Here is a 14,742-nt window from a genome sequence, read left to right on the forward strand (position 1 = left end):
TGCCGCAGTAGGTTATATCTCAAATCTATAAAAATGATTATTTGTGCAGGCCTATCTAGGACACACCTCACCAAATAATACAATATTCACTAAAGCTTTCCCACTACAGGCTTTGGTGTAACATGCAGTCACGTCTCACAGAGCAGCTTTAGACCAGCCTGCTGCTGTGACGCATTAACATTAATTCAGTCGCTGTGACCGCGGAGCATCACTCTCATCCCTTACATGCCACTAAAAGATTTGTGTAAAACCTTTTTCTACCTGGGACACTAATACCCATGAGCAACTTATTTACACAAGAATGTGTCACAGCCTTCATTCGTACACACAAATGTTGCCAGTGTTTTTCAAAGAGTAATATTGAATAAATTGTATAAATAATTCCAAATGGACAAAGACACAGTCAAAGTTCACATAAGTAAACATGAAACGATAAAGAGGTGGGGGCCCGCTGTGCTTACCCCCGCTGGCGGCCCAGCTCTTCTGGCTGTCTGCATTTAGTGCGTGCGTCTCCTGCTGCTCCAGGATCATGGGACTCTCTGAGCTCTGCATCGCTGCGTCTCCCCACCCTTTAGCCAGCTGCCACTCCTCCTCCTCCTCCTCCTCCCCCCCCCCCCACCTCCTCTTCGTCCACCTCCCTTCTCTTTCCTCCCGTCTGGGGCTGGGGCATAGCAGCCTGCCTGACCGCTCCCTCCGGGGAGGACAGCTTCCTCTTCCCTCCTCCCAGATCAGGGCCATCTTTGCCCCGCGACAACATTTGGCCCCTCTGGTGGTCCGCCGGGTCCTGGCCCCTCCGGTGGTCCGCCGGGTCCTGGCCGCTCCGGTGGTCCGCCGGGTCCTGGCCCCCCTGGGAAGGGCCCTCAAAACTGGGGAGGAGGGGCTCCACCTGGGACCTCGTTGCTGCTCGGGTTAAGTGGATGTCTCCGGCCTGGTTCATGGAGATGGTGCTGCCTCTCTGAGCGGAGGAGGAGGAGGATGAGGAGGCGGGGAGGTTTCCCACCCGAGAGGCCGGATGGTTTTGAAGCTAAGTGACAGGGAGGAGGAAAGAGAGAGAGAGAATAGAGTGGGTCCGTTTTACTACTGACGCTGAGAAACAAGTCGGGCAATCTGAACTTGGATGCAGGACGCTGACTCATCACTTTCTGACACTGCATTTCCCGAGCCATTTGAAGCCTGCGTTACAAAGCCATGCTAGCAAACAAACCTGACATTTCTGCTGAGTAACAAATGAAAAGCAGCAGTAAACATCCATGGAAACCACAGACAAAATAAACCTGAATGAAAGAGAGCCCTCAGGATATCTTATTCCCTCCATTCTGGAACCGGCTCAGGAAAGACAGCAGCCCATGTGGTAGGGGGCGAAAGTCAAAGTGCTCTCCTTGACTTGTCCTTCACCACAGAGGCATCTTTGCAAGCCCTCGAGCATCGCCGAGTCAGAAGTCACTCTTGCGGGCAACGGGCGGGCGTTCGCAGTGACATCACACAGGACGTGGCGCGAGGGCCGCCATGCGTGACCGTTTCTAAGGAGCGGCGCGGCCTCGGTGTGGCGTCAACTCGGAGGGGGCTTACTTGTGGAGGCTCTCCGGGGCTGTAGCACAGCTCCGGGTCATCCCTCACGTCTATGTCTGAAGGCTCCTGGAGACGCACACGCTGGAGGGTTCACACGCTGTACAGTTTGAATACCCTCGAAGAAAATGTGTGATTTTGAGCACTATATATATATATATATTAATTTAATATACTATTTATTAACCAGAACCATGGGAAATAATGCTCATTCCCTGCTTGATAACTAAAGGACTGTTCAATGCACAAACGGGTCAAGTTAAGAGAAATAAATGATTCGTCTTCGGTTGCAGCGGCCTCCTAAAGTCTCCTCCTAAATGCCTGAATGTCAGGTAACCGGCAAACAATGCAGAAAATGTGTGAACGGATTCATCAAATAGCAAACTATTCCTTACCTGCTCCATATCTCCCAGCGTGATGGGCTGCGTCTGGTAGCGGGCGTTGGCCCTGCGCTGGCGCGTGTCCCCCCTGGTGCGAGTGACCCTGATGGGAGGTTGAGCCAGCCGGTTGAACAGCGCCATCTTTTCCGCCAGACTGAGAGTGCTGAGGTCGGGCTCATCTGGACCCTCAGCGGGAGCCTTTTCCTCCATTGTGGACACCGGCTTAGGGATCGGGTACACCTTGGTGTCTTGCACCTGCCGGGCGGCGGCGGCGGCGGCGCTCTTCTTCCGGGGTGCAGCAGCACCTTGCTGCAACGACGCCTGCAGGCTGAGGGCCGGGGGACACCACGGAGACAAAGAGGAAGCAGAAAGGGAACACTTTTGGTGAGCATGGAAAGAGCTGGTGCAAGCTGGCTGGTGGCATGCTACATGACGGGCAGTAGACATCCAATGAGGAGAGCTTGGAAAAAGGGTGGAGAGTCATGCCCACCACAAACCACCATTATTATTATTACCACCATTATATATACAATCTAGTCTCTTCAGTATTATAATAAGTCAATGTAGTTTGCTCCGATCACACAAGACGGCACCACAAATCAGAAACATCTTATGTCAAAACTGCAGTTATTTTCATTCAGTGGGATAAAAAAAGAACACTTGTTGTACGAGCAGCATCCAGCGATCACATTAGTCACACGCTGGTGTGGGTTGGCATGAAGATTCAGTTCCGTGCTGAACATACATGTACCTGTATGCTGGGGCAGTGCTGTGAACTAGGGTGGGGCTAGGGACGCGTGCTACAGCAGTTTGAAAGGTCACTGTGTGCGGCGCGTGAGTGGGAACGCTACAGGAACAAAGTCACATGAACACACATAAACACAGGGGGGGGGGGGGGGGGGCAGAGATTGCAATCAGATTAACATGGGAAGGGATGTCCAAGCTTAGAAAGAGGAATATTAAATATGGTGAGGCTCAGAAAGGTGGCCATGGGCTAAAATAAAAAATGAAAAAAAAAAAAAAAAACTTATTTCAGAAGTCAACCAAGGGTTCCAAAAGAAATGTTCAATGCCTTTCGCCGAAAAGAAAAAAACAATTCAAAATGTGTAGATGCATGGGAGAGCTTGTGAAAGTTTTCAGATATCTTAATTGCAGAAATCATTCTGTCTCACAGAACTAAAGTCTTGCCGTGAAACTTATCCACCCAGGATAAGGGAAACATTAATAGATTCTGTTTGATATTCATATAGCAGCAAACAACTATTTGCTATGTAAACATACAGCAGAGTCATGTCTTCAGGAAGAGAGGATGAGGTCTCTTTTTCTGTGTGTGTTCATCCTTTTTTGTAATTGTGCACTGTGCTCGATCGGCTGATGACACCCCACTAGTGACAGCGTGGCTGTGGAACAGTACCCTCTGGATCCCGCTAACGTAAACGCCGTTGGCTCTGTTGACAGCGGCCATTGTTCACACCTGTTGGCACCTTCAGCTTCAAGTCGACGGGTTGTTAAGAGCCGTATGAAAGAAATAGAAATGCTCTAAAGATATGTTCTAGTCATTTTATTTGTATTGTGAGCACCAAAACAAAATCCTCTCCCTCACCGCTATTTTTTTTTAGGGGTGGAGGCAGAAATGTAAAATCTCGTAAAAAAGGAACTTGTTGAGACTCACGTGGCGGCGATGACTACTTCCTCCGTGGTCACCGGCTGAGTCCTGGACCGGTCTTGTGTCCTCCTGAGTCTCCTGTCCACTGCCGTGTTCCTGGACCGCAGTTTTGGAGCTCCACCATCAATGGTCTTCTCCAGCGCCTGCACGGAAACGGCAGAAATCATCAAAATGCAATACAAGAAAACATTGACCTCGAACCATCTGATGAGGGAGTATTTGCTGTGAAAGAGACACTGGTTTGATGACTAAATGGGCTACTGAAGGACATCAAATAAGCAGTCATTAAAAAAAGATTGAGACGCATTAGGATCACATCTATTCCAAAAGAATGTTTTTTTCCCAGAACATTGCTTGGCGCTTGCCGTCTGGAACCATTGTGTAATCTGTCAAACAGACCATAGGTGAAGCTCACCCTGAACAGAGAGCGCTTGGCGGCTACACTCAGCTTGGCCCGCTCATCGAGCTTCTCTTCATCAGCTAGAGAGAGGGAACAGAGGAAGACTTTGGTTATATATACATATATGACAGCATTTTTAAATAGCTCACAGAACTAAGGTTAGCTTGATAACCTAGCTGGCAGCTGGAGATTTAAAGGTTTCTCTGGAGCGTTGCCACTGGTTCCATGAATCATTTTTCAGATTAAATATTTTAAATTATTCTTATTCTTCTTTGGCGGAAAAATGATTGATTGGTGTATAAACATTTAAAACTCATTTGATTTTAATAGAACCTTTTCCACATCATCATGATCTCATCAACTGGGCCCATCCCAGGACCAAAGACTGATTCAATTTACCCAGAGAATTGGGAAAATTCCTAAATGCCACAAACAAAACTACACCATGTAATTGGAGTCCTACCGAATAATCCCATTGGTCAAACACGTACAGCCATGACAGAAATACCACTAAAGCTACCCAGGCTTAACCAATTACCAACACTTGAGTAACGAAGTTACAGCAGCTCACAAGTTTTACCTTCTGCATTCATTAACGTAATTATGGGTAATAAACCCTCTATGACCATGTTCATCAACAAGCAGGCATGCATTTTGACTTATACGTCAAATCTTTGCATAAAAAAAAAAGATAAATAAAACGTATTACCTTCAGTGGGAGCAAGATCTGAACTCACCAGGGACCTTTGAAAAATGTGCACAAAGAAAAAAATAACATCAGCAAAAACGTCGTTGTTTCCATGCAACAATGCTTGACTCGGTATTGTGAGCGGGTTTTGAGCGGCTGGAAATGGGACAGTGAGTGTTGGGAGAAGAAATAAAAACGGGGAAACAAATAAAGCAGTCCAAGAATGGGAGAATTAGACGGGATTACTGAGGTCTGAAGGTTCTATGGTCACACGCAGTGATTAACAACAAAAGGCCAATTCATGCTTCCTTGGTGCGGTCACATGTGATGACGACTGCCAAGGTCCAACCAAAAGGGACCTTTGGCCTTTAAGCTGGCCTGCTTAGTAATATTGTTAGAGAAGTGGACTCAACAAGAACGCGAGTTTGTACATGTGTATAATCGAGCTAACGGTATTAACGTGATTATTAGATATTAAAATACTTCAGTTGTACATTAAATTGTATTTACTTGATCAATATAGTGCACCAAAACCTGATTGGAATCAACATGTTTGCGCATTAAAATGATAAAAAACCAACATCATTTCCCAGCATTCTTCACTCTCAGCCATGCAGTACCTATCGGTCTCCTGGCGCTCGGCAGACGTGATGGGCTGCGTCCTAAATCTCTCTGAGGTCTTTCTACTCTCCCCGGGATTGACATATTGCAGGGGCCTGCGCCCCCTCTCCCTCATCCCTCTCCACGGTGCCCCGTTGCCTGCGAGAGCCACGTCCCCCACAAAAGCACTGATGGGGCCAACAGATAAGAGTACCAAAAGGAAAGCGAAAAATACAGCATGGTGAGGGAGGGAGGGATGGAGCATTTCAAAAGCAGTGACTGTTTCAATCCCACAAGCCTGTTTTTTTAAATATTCAAACAAGACCATGCAGCTTTATTAGCGGGTAACGCATGCACGCGTTTAATGGACCCGCTCAGAAACCAAACAAGTCCAAGCAGAAGGAATAAAACGCATTCTTCATAGAAAGCTCAAGTGTTCTGCGACAAATGCCATTTCTACAGATTAGAAAAGCTCTACGCGTTGATGCTGACACCAGCTTTACTTGCTTGTTAGTCATTCAGCAGCAGGCGACGTTTGCTAACAAGCATCAGTGCTTCAGCCGGCGAGGAGCGGCGTTTTACTTTGCCACCTACAGCTCTTTGATGCGGTCGGTGTGAGGGGTGGTGGTGCCGCTATCCGCGTAGGAGGACCTGAGCTGTGCCACCGACACTCGACTGTCCTGGAGCCTCTCTCGGTGTGTGACATCGTCACGCTGCCTGACTACTTGGCGGTCATAGCCGTGCTGCTGTGGGTCCCTCTGACTGAACCCCCGTGGATCCCGAGCCTCTGACACGGAGCGACTCTGGGGTGCATGGGCGGCCATCCCTTTGTGGATATGAGGGGCATTCTCTCGCTCTGCGGGCCCTCTCCCTGAGGATTGAAGACGGACGGTCGCCTCCGTTTCGTCCCGCCTTGCTCTGCTTGGTCGTCGTCCTCTCGCCGGTCCCTCTACCTCCACCTCATTCCCTGTGGTCATCCCTTGCTCCTCTTCCACCATTCTTCTCCGCGGGTCCTCAGTGCTCCTCTCCCTGCGGCGTATGTCTGAGGGCAGCACGGCTTTCCTGCTCCTCAAGAGGCCCCCTGTCTTGACAACTTGGGACTCCTCGGCATGGTCTTCCAGCGGCTCTTGCAGCCCAGGACCTGACGTCGAACCGGAAGCCATAGACAGATAACTTGGGTAACCGCCAACTTCTTGACCTCCCGGCGGCCCATGTCGGGTGAGATGAGAATGGGGGTAGACCCGCTCGGGCTCTTGTGGAGCTGCGTGTTGGGGTGTCGAGGTTTGGGTCCGGGGTCTGCGGTCGATTGGCACATCTGTAACTGGTGCTGGCTCTGGGCTCTGCTGGCAGCCCTCCCTGGCAAGTCTCTCCCTAACTCGGATTCTTCAGGGAAACAAAGGGCTGGTTAACATTTTTACTTCATGTTTAGAACCAGCGAATGGCTCTTTAAGTCCCAACAAAGACTTTGCCTGATAGGAGCAGAAAAACACAAACACAGAACTCCTGCATTCATTTTTTTATAATAATTTTTCTTCTCTGGGTTTGGAACCCAGCCCTTCCAGGGCCCTTTTGCAGCTGGGTTCCAACTGCAACGCATCCTTAGAATCGCTAACCAAAGATGTACAATCAAAACATCAGATAGTGTTCACGCAAACAAATCATCTAAAAATAGTTATATTTCATGGCGACATTAAATGCTGTCAAAGTTATGTTTTGGTAAAATTCTTATTTGTCAATGGGGGAAGGGAGACACTGTTGAATATACCTTTGTTTTAACATATCGATTAAACTCAACACAGCAACTGGTGAATGGAAGAGGAAGTTATGTTCCCAAGCAGAGGGATCAGAAAGGGAGGACAATGAAAGCGCTAAAAGCAAGGGTTCTTAATCCTTAGTGAAATACGATCAGCCCAGGATCCGCACTGTCAATAAGATTCAACCCTACGAGAAGATGAAAGAAAGGGTATGTTCTTGTAGGGAACAGTGCTGGGTTCTGTCCTGACCTACGGTTTAAGAACCACTGCTCATATAGCACTGTTTGATGAGTTGTGGTAAGTCCAGCACAATGGGAACACGGCAACATGGCAGGTGATATGGGGGTGAGACCAGCCTTGGTGTACCTCGAGGGCCAGTTGATGAGGGAATGGGTGTCGCCCTCAGCATCAGTCTGGAGGGACCAATCAGTGCTCGCCCTCGCACTGTTCCAAATGGAAACCCGGTGGGAGACAAGTGAGTGGGTGGGTAAAAGTCAATGTTCAGCATTTCTCTTTTTTTGGAGTGCCACATTACACAAACTGACTTCCAGTTGACCAGCATGACCAAAGTGAGAATGGGTTTGGACAACAGCAAGATCCTGCTGGGAATAATAGTCCAACACCCCAGTGAGACGTTTCATTGTTATTGTGGTTTTGGGTAAGGCATCACACACACACCATATAATATGAACAACAAATCTAAGAAACCTCATGAAATCCGTCAGCAGGCTTTACACATCATGTGCAAAGTGGCCTTTGCCTTGTATTTTAATCCATTCAAAAGTTCAGTCACATCAACAGCAAATGCCAAATCTGTCCAGCATACATCGGAAAGCTCTGGGATGTCCTTGCCTCTTTCTTTCTTACAAAAACGCCCCGTTGTCTTTAAAACAGCTGAGCCACCTGGCAGTGGTGTGGTGGCCTGTGTCACTGTGTTTAGTCTCATGCTCCTCCAGAAGTGCAACAGACTGTCTGTGGTTCAATGCGCTTGTCGTGATGACATTAACTACCCAAGTTACAACAACCAATAACATGGTTAAGTTTTAGAAGCGGTTTACACAATTCTGATGTATACAAATCTGTCATTTTTCCCCGTCAGATTTGGTCAACCATGTCAGTTTGTCCCATTTCAGTCCCAGCTTGTGGAAGCATTCATCTACCCTCCATGGACCAAGCCCTCCCCTTCGCTGTCCCTTTCATGGACTGCATTGATGAAAGATCTTTTGTAATAACGAAGCCTTCAACAAAGAGGAGGAACGGGGCTGTGTCGCGGACATTGCAGCTCCTCCTCGTGACGGTGCGCCTGGAGAGTGGCACCTTCTCCATTGCTTGCCTTTTTTCCTCGGGGAACAGTAGTGCAGCAGATTCCGCCAAACACTTATTAACTCCACATCGTTTTTTGCAATCTAGTGGGATATCACACAGCTGGATGGGTGAAGTTTGGTAAAAAAACAACATTGGGCTTTAGTTTAGAGAGCAAAGCCTCAGACGTCCTTACCCGCTCCAGTTCAGTTGTTTTTTCTATTTCACTGCGTGTTTCCTTTCGTATTGGCGATTCAAATTGTAATCTTTAATTACAATCTGCACCTAATCACCTAACCTAATCTTATAATCTGCACCTCGTTGGATTGATCTCTAGTGGGGATGAATCTGCCTACAGATGGGAATCTGACCATCTGCTGAGGTGGTGCAGCAAAAACAACCTGGAGCTCAATGCTCTGAAGAACGTAGATTTTAGGAAGAACGCAGACCCACCTTCCCCCATCACCCTGTTTGACTCCCCAGTCACCGCTGTGGAATCCTTCCGTATCCTGGGCTCCATCATCACCCAGGACCTCAAGTGGGAGCTGAACATTAGCTCCATGACCAAGAAGGCTCAGCAGAGGAGAAATTCAACCTGCCAAAGATGATGAAGGTGCACTTCTACACGGCCATCATGGAGTCCATCCTCTGCTACTCCATCACCATCTGGTACGCTGATTTAAACACTGCAACTTAGTCTCCCCAAGCAAACAGCGTTACTTTTGTCCATGCTACACCTGCACTAATGTCTCCAATGAATCAATTGAATTAAAAAAAAAGCTCTTTTCTGTGTATGATGTACACTTATAATGTATATAATGGTAGGGGAAACACTGTCAAGAGGGCGACGGTGGATGCGTGTGCGTGGCACCCTCTCCTACCTACGCATGAGAAAAAAACCCAAATTAGAGTCCAAAAGAGAAGAAATGAAAAAATGTATATCTGATGGTTGTGTACTTAAATAGAGTCGTATCCGGCCTATTGCGGAGGTATGCACGGTTCCACTTGGGTCCCAGGAACTAAGAGCTGAACCGGGACCCGAGTCAGTAAAGTTAAGAATTATACACTTTTAAATCAGTTCAGGTAGAGTCATGTTTTACTTACTATAACTGCAATGGGTCTGGGGAACAATATATCTATATAGCATACAGAGTACCAGCTCTGATCATCATACACCAGAATAGCTGCAACCGGACTTCCTGGTAACCAAATGGGTAAGAGGAGTACCAAAAACTGCAATAACCTCTATTTAATAATTCTAATCTATTATGTTTTTTTCACACCTGATAATCCAAAAAGAGTTCCACATTTGTAACATTGCATGTGTTTAATCAAATAAGTATTGGTTTCACATTGCAATTATACAAAGGCATTATTGAACTCTAAAGGGCATTCCTACTTCTTGTCGTCATCATCATATGGGTGACACCTACGTGGACTTGATATTGATTGATTTGTAGACGTGCTGTCACGTATGTTTGGATTCAGCCTGCTAGCTTAACTGAGACAGCTAAACTAAAGAAGTGCGCAGTCACGTCGCTGCGTTCCGTCGGTTTACATGAACCACCGATGCCATGTGACGGAGCCTTCTGGGTTCGTGGATGATGTGCTCATGACACTTTAATAACCACATTCACCCCTCAACGGCAACACATGGGAGAGACATTATCTCAAATGCAAAACAAATCACAAAAACAGATTTGCACCCGCCAAAGTGGCTAGTGAGACCCGCCACAGCCAAAATCTACCCACATTTGGAGGGTGGGCAAGTGTCAATGTCAAGTCCTGGTTGTCAAAGGGGACCTTCATCAAAAAGTGGATCTATTTTCTACAACTCTGTTCAGGAAGAATTGCCATGAAGATTAAACGACCATGAATGGTCTTCTGAAGGATCTGAAACTACACAGCAAACGTACAGACACCACCAGAAGGAATAGTTCAAATCGACAATTAAAACACCAGTCTCCAGTGCCAAATGAACTAAAGGTCACATGGTTGACAAAAAGAGTTTACCTTTTGTCCATAATATTTTTAATAACAACTAACAATTCATTTCCCACCACTGATTCCCTGGGAAAAGGTAGAGGGCACCCTCTACCTTCTTTCCCGTCAGGCCTGCGTGGTCTTGATCAAGCGCAGCTGTGGGTCACAGCTTTGAACGTGGAATCATACCGTGCAGCCAGGAAACAACACTCTCCTTGCACCACAGACACACGCAGACCCGGCCAAGTGATGAAACCTTAGAGAGGCATTTAGGAGCAAGAAGGAAGCAATGGCATAGTCGTGTGTAGACTCATCTTTACTCCTTTGTTAGCACAACGGACTGAAGGGTCGAAACTGGTCAAGAGCTGGGCTGGGCCAGCTGGTTGTTACATCATAGGTGATGAGTGGGCTAATAAAATGGTAGTCGTCACTACCAAAACAATCCCCTGCAGTAGCAATGAATCCATCTGCTGTAAATTAAAACACTGGTGCTTTAAAAGATAGACCTTTAGTAAGAAACACTGGATGTCCCTTGGGGTCGTTCAAATGAAATGACAAGTGACGTTATTAAACGAGTGCTGGTCTGTTGGGAAAAGCAAACGCTATAACAATAAACCTGCAGTTTCACACAGTCATGTATTCAATGATTGCCTGATTCAGTGAGCGCTGGAACTAGAAACCAATACTGAAGAAAACAATTGCTCCTCTTCACAACGCAGTTTCAGGAGGAGAAATGTTTTGTATCAGTCTACAGCCTTGTATGCTTTGCAAGGTCAGCTGTGGATCTCATTGGGAAACCCAATTGGCTCAAGTTGCCTGACCTGGTGTGAAACCATAGTCCTGCCACGACAGGACAACCGTGGACACGTGTGGATAAGAGGGACAAAGATGCAGAGGAGGGACCCTCAATCGACAGATATTTCGCTGGCTACTTGAAAACCATGTTGAAAACATGGCAACCTGTGTGTGTGTGTGTGTGTGGATTTGAATGGCTGCTGGGTTGTGGCCTCAGAAGGGCTCGATCAAACACAGAACACCGGCTAATTCACAGATTCAGATCTACTCTATTACCATAAAAAGTGAAACAGGGAAAAGAAGGCTTTGGATGAAAAGGGATAAACGACGATGAGATCAGAGCACTCACCCCTGTCTGTTGAGAATGTTGTGGGCCTGCTGCTCGATGAACAGGTCCCCAGGAGACGGCCCCTGCTTAGGTGAGGACAGAGAGAGGTGCCTGCTTAGCTTGGGTGAACTAGGTTGCATGGCTGTGACGGAGTGCTCCTTGGCAGGAACCCTGGCGGCCGAGGACAACGATGTCACGTCCATGTATGAGGAAGAGGACATGGGCTCGGGCGAAGGGGCTCTACGTTGATTCTCTAGATTCATCAGCCTCTCCCTCTCTGAAAAGGAGCCTGCCCTGGTCCGACCCATCCCTTGATCCGGGTCCGAGTGGCTGTGCAGTGGGGCCCGAGGGTCGGTGGCTGAGCTGCCGGTGTCCGGCTCGTCTTCCCCCATGGACTCCCTTCGGATGCGCCTCTCTGAGCCTTCCGATTCCTTCCGGGTGCGAGTGGAGCGCGGGAGTTGTCCCAAGTCCGGCTCCTGATCTAAAGAGATGCCATAGCGCTCTGCCAGCTGCCTGCGCCTCTCGGCCTTGTAGCGGGCGATCCGTTCAGCCTTTGACTCGAGCTCAGAGCCTTTGGTGGTGGAAACCGAAGCGCAGGCAGGCACCGTGTGGATGGAGGATTGAGGGTCAGGTCTGAGCAGAGCTCTGGCCTGTTGCTCTGGAGAAGCCACCTGCGTCTCTTGGCACTCAAATCCATCCTTGCCGTATCGCTGAACTGTAACTAGGAGGAGCAAAGGGAACACATGTCAGCTATTGCCGTAAAATCACACACGGGCGACTGAAGGGATCAAGGCGTGACACTTGTCTCACCACCAAAGGGCTCACAGGGATCCGAGGCCTTCGTGTATCTGGTTGTGTCCTCCTCCAGAAGCCGGTTGACCACCAAACTCGGGAGCAGAGACGGATGCACCTCACCATCAATGCCCTCCAACCGCCGAGCGATACGCTCCTTTCTACACACACACACACACGTGTTATTATCAACCACAACGTTGTCATTATCAGAAACTCTTGAGCATTTTATACACTTATCAAAACCATCTCACCTGTTCATTTCCCAGTCACTAGTGCTTGTTGCAATACCTTCAAATCGCTTCCTCAATTCAGAAACTAGACAAACAGAATGAATAGACACACTATGTTATGGCTCAATGAGAAGGAAAACATCCGTTTGTGTCATCCAAACAAAACAGTTTCTAGGCCAAAGTTGCTTACAGGTTGGATTCAGACTGCAGATGTATAGTTTGCAGTGTAATTACTTTTTATACCTTTTAAGAAAAATGTATATGTATGAGAACACAGATATGATTTTAGTTCTCTGTCAGCTTAGATGGCAGAAACCTCACAAATCGGAATGGTAAACCAATTAATGCAACTGGAAATATGAGCAGATCGCTGTAGCTAGGGCTGGGCAGTATACCGGTTGAAATGATACAAGATTTCAGTACAGTATGAATTTTCTCACATACCGGTGTTAATAATGTATTTTTACACGTCATCGTGGAGCGAGCAGTGGTCCAAGCTACTTGTCTTATGGGTGTTGAGATTGAGTCACTGTGACCCACAGTCAAAAACCCACACCAAACACTCTTTAACAGGGTAAAACACCACCACACAACAGCTTGTGACACACTAATAATTGTACATGTATAAAAATGACTCCGCCTAACTGCACGATAAGTACAGCTCACAACCAGAAGTAACTACACTTGCTACATGAAAACACAGAAAAGAGTCATCTGAACGGTGCACGCCTGGGCCTCCACTGGCTAAGACTGAGAAGAAGTGGTTGACGTTACAAGAATATTATGTACATTTGATACAAACAAAAAGAAAGGGTTGATGAGACGTTTGTGTGTAACAAGTTTAACGCCAAAACAATACTAGCGTTAGGAAACTAACCCCTATTACGTAAAACCATCCTTTAAAAACGGTTTAAAAAGTTTCACAATTCTTTCATTAAAATTACACATCAAGGTTTTCTTTTTTTTAATGCTGACATCTCACTATATTTATGCAAACAGGACAGTAGGACCATCTCTTTATTGTGAGTCCAAAGTAGCATTGTATATTGTACAATGTGTGAGGACTGTGCTTGTAGAAAAACTGGTTTAAGACAAATCTTGTCATTACTTCACTGTGCAAAGAGGCTGCTGTTGCACAACAACAATTCTTTAAAAAAAAAAAAGCACTGCTTTGTGAGGGTGATTTGCAAGCATGCAGAAATAAAAATACGTGTACTCACCTCTTGGGAGATTGGCCAAGAGACCAACGTCTATTTCCTTGCTGCTTTTTGCCGAGTTCTCTTTTTCGTCAAGGCAGAATTCTTTCGGAAAGCTGAGGGGGGGGGATAAATAGGAGAAATACTCACTTGTTATTAAAACAGGATTGAGCTGTGGGAAAAATTGAGGCGTTGCTTAAAGACCGAGCAGCAGTGGAAGCAGTTGTGAGTGTCTAAACGGCACACATCTGACTTGGATCACAACAGTGCATCGAAATCTTTCAAAAAGATGTTGTTGGAAGCAGGACAGGGTTGAATCATGTCCAAAAATCTAGCCGATCAGCCAACAAGTTATGGATAAAGCTACCAAAAATATCAAAACCACATTGTCATGATGCAGCAATGACTGAACTGGCAGTGCATTACTTATGTGGGGAAAACATGACTTTTCGGTCCGGTCTGTTCCAGGCACCTTGGAATTGTGAACACACTGATGAAAACAGACGTCATAGATCATTTTCTATCAAAACAGCATCTGCTTTCATGCTTAAATCTCCCAATCTCCCATTCCTACAAGCACAGTAATAGAAGCACACCCAAACAGTGTCTTAACGTGTCGACTGTGGGGAACCACCACAACACTTATGACATGACGCTGAACAATCCTCTGGTTTGTGATTTTCACAGTATTTTTATATTTTAAAATAACATAAAAAAATGTATTTTGTGTTTTACGTGGAATATCTTGTATTTTTTACATTTGACTGCCCGTTTTGAGAGAAGCGTTTGTCACACACAATGTGTTTAAAGACACACTGAATTTCCTTCCAGGCTATGATTAATCGGGTTACATTAGAACACCTGAAGTACAGGTAAGTAACGTATAGTTTAAGTATAGATTACCTCAAAGCTCTCTTCTGCAGCAATCTGGGGTTGCTCAGTTTATTGGGGATCTCACTCCCGAGCCCTGCGGACAGAAGAAAAGAGTACCTTAGTTAGCAATGCGCCAATGCTTTCTCTCTGAACAGCAAGACCTCCTCGGTTGTAACTGAACACAAA

The 14,742-nt window shown here is 46.6% G+C and overlaps 1 protein-coding gene across 1 annotated transcript in view; it reads right to left on the minus strand.

Annotated features, from left to right (window-relative positions):
* svila (supervillin a) overlaps positions 1–14,742 on the minus strand; it is a 34,070-nt gene that overhangs the window by 15,731 nt on the left and 3,597 nt on the right. Inside the window, 16 exon segments of the mRNA XM_062559370.1 lie at positions 462–597; positions 599–1,024; positions 1,570–1,635; positions 1,962–2,274; positions 2,698–2,793; positions 3,619–3,755; positions 4,028–4,092; positions 4,722–4,756; positions 5,321–5,488; positions 5,895–6,683; positions 7,421–7,498; positions 11,484–12,183; positions 12,273–12,415; positions 12,509–12,572; positions 13,708–13,799; positions 14,587–14,650. Of these exon segments, the coding sequence (XP_062415354.1) occupies positions 462–597; positions 599–1,024; positions 1,570–1,635; positions 1,962–2,274; positions 2,698–2,793; positions 3,619–3,755; positions 4,028–4,092; positions 4,722–4,756; positions 5,321–5,488; positions 5,895–6,683; positions 7,421–7,498; positions 11,484–12,183; positions 12,273–12,415; positions 12,509–12,572; positions 13,708–13,799; positions 14,587–14,650 (3,372 nt within the window).

This window comes from Pungitius pungitius, chromosome 19, assembly GCF_949316345.1.
Source record: "Pungitius pungitius chromosome 19, fPunPun2.1, whole genome shotgun sequence".
NCBI lineage: Eukaryota > Metazoa > Chordata > Actinopteri > Perciformes > Gasterosteidae > Pungitius > Pungitius pungitius.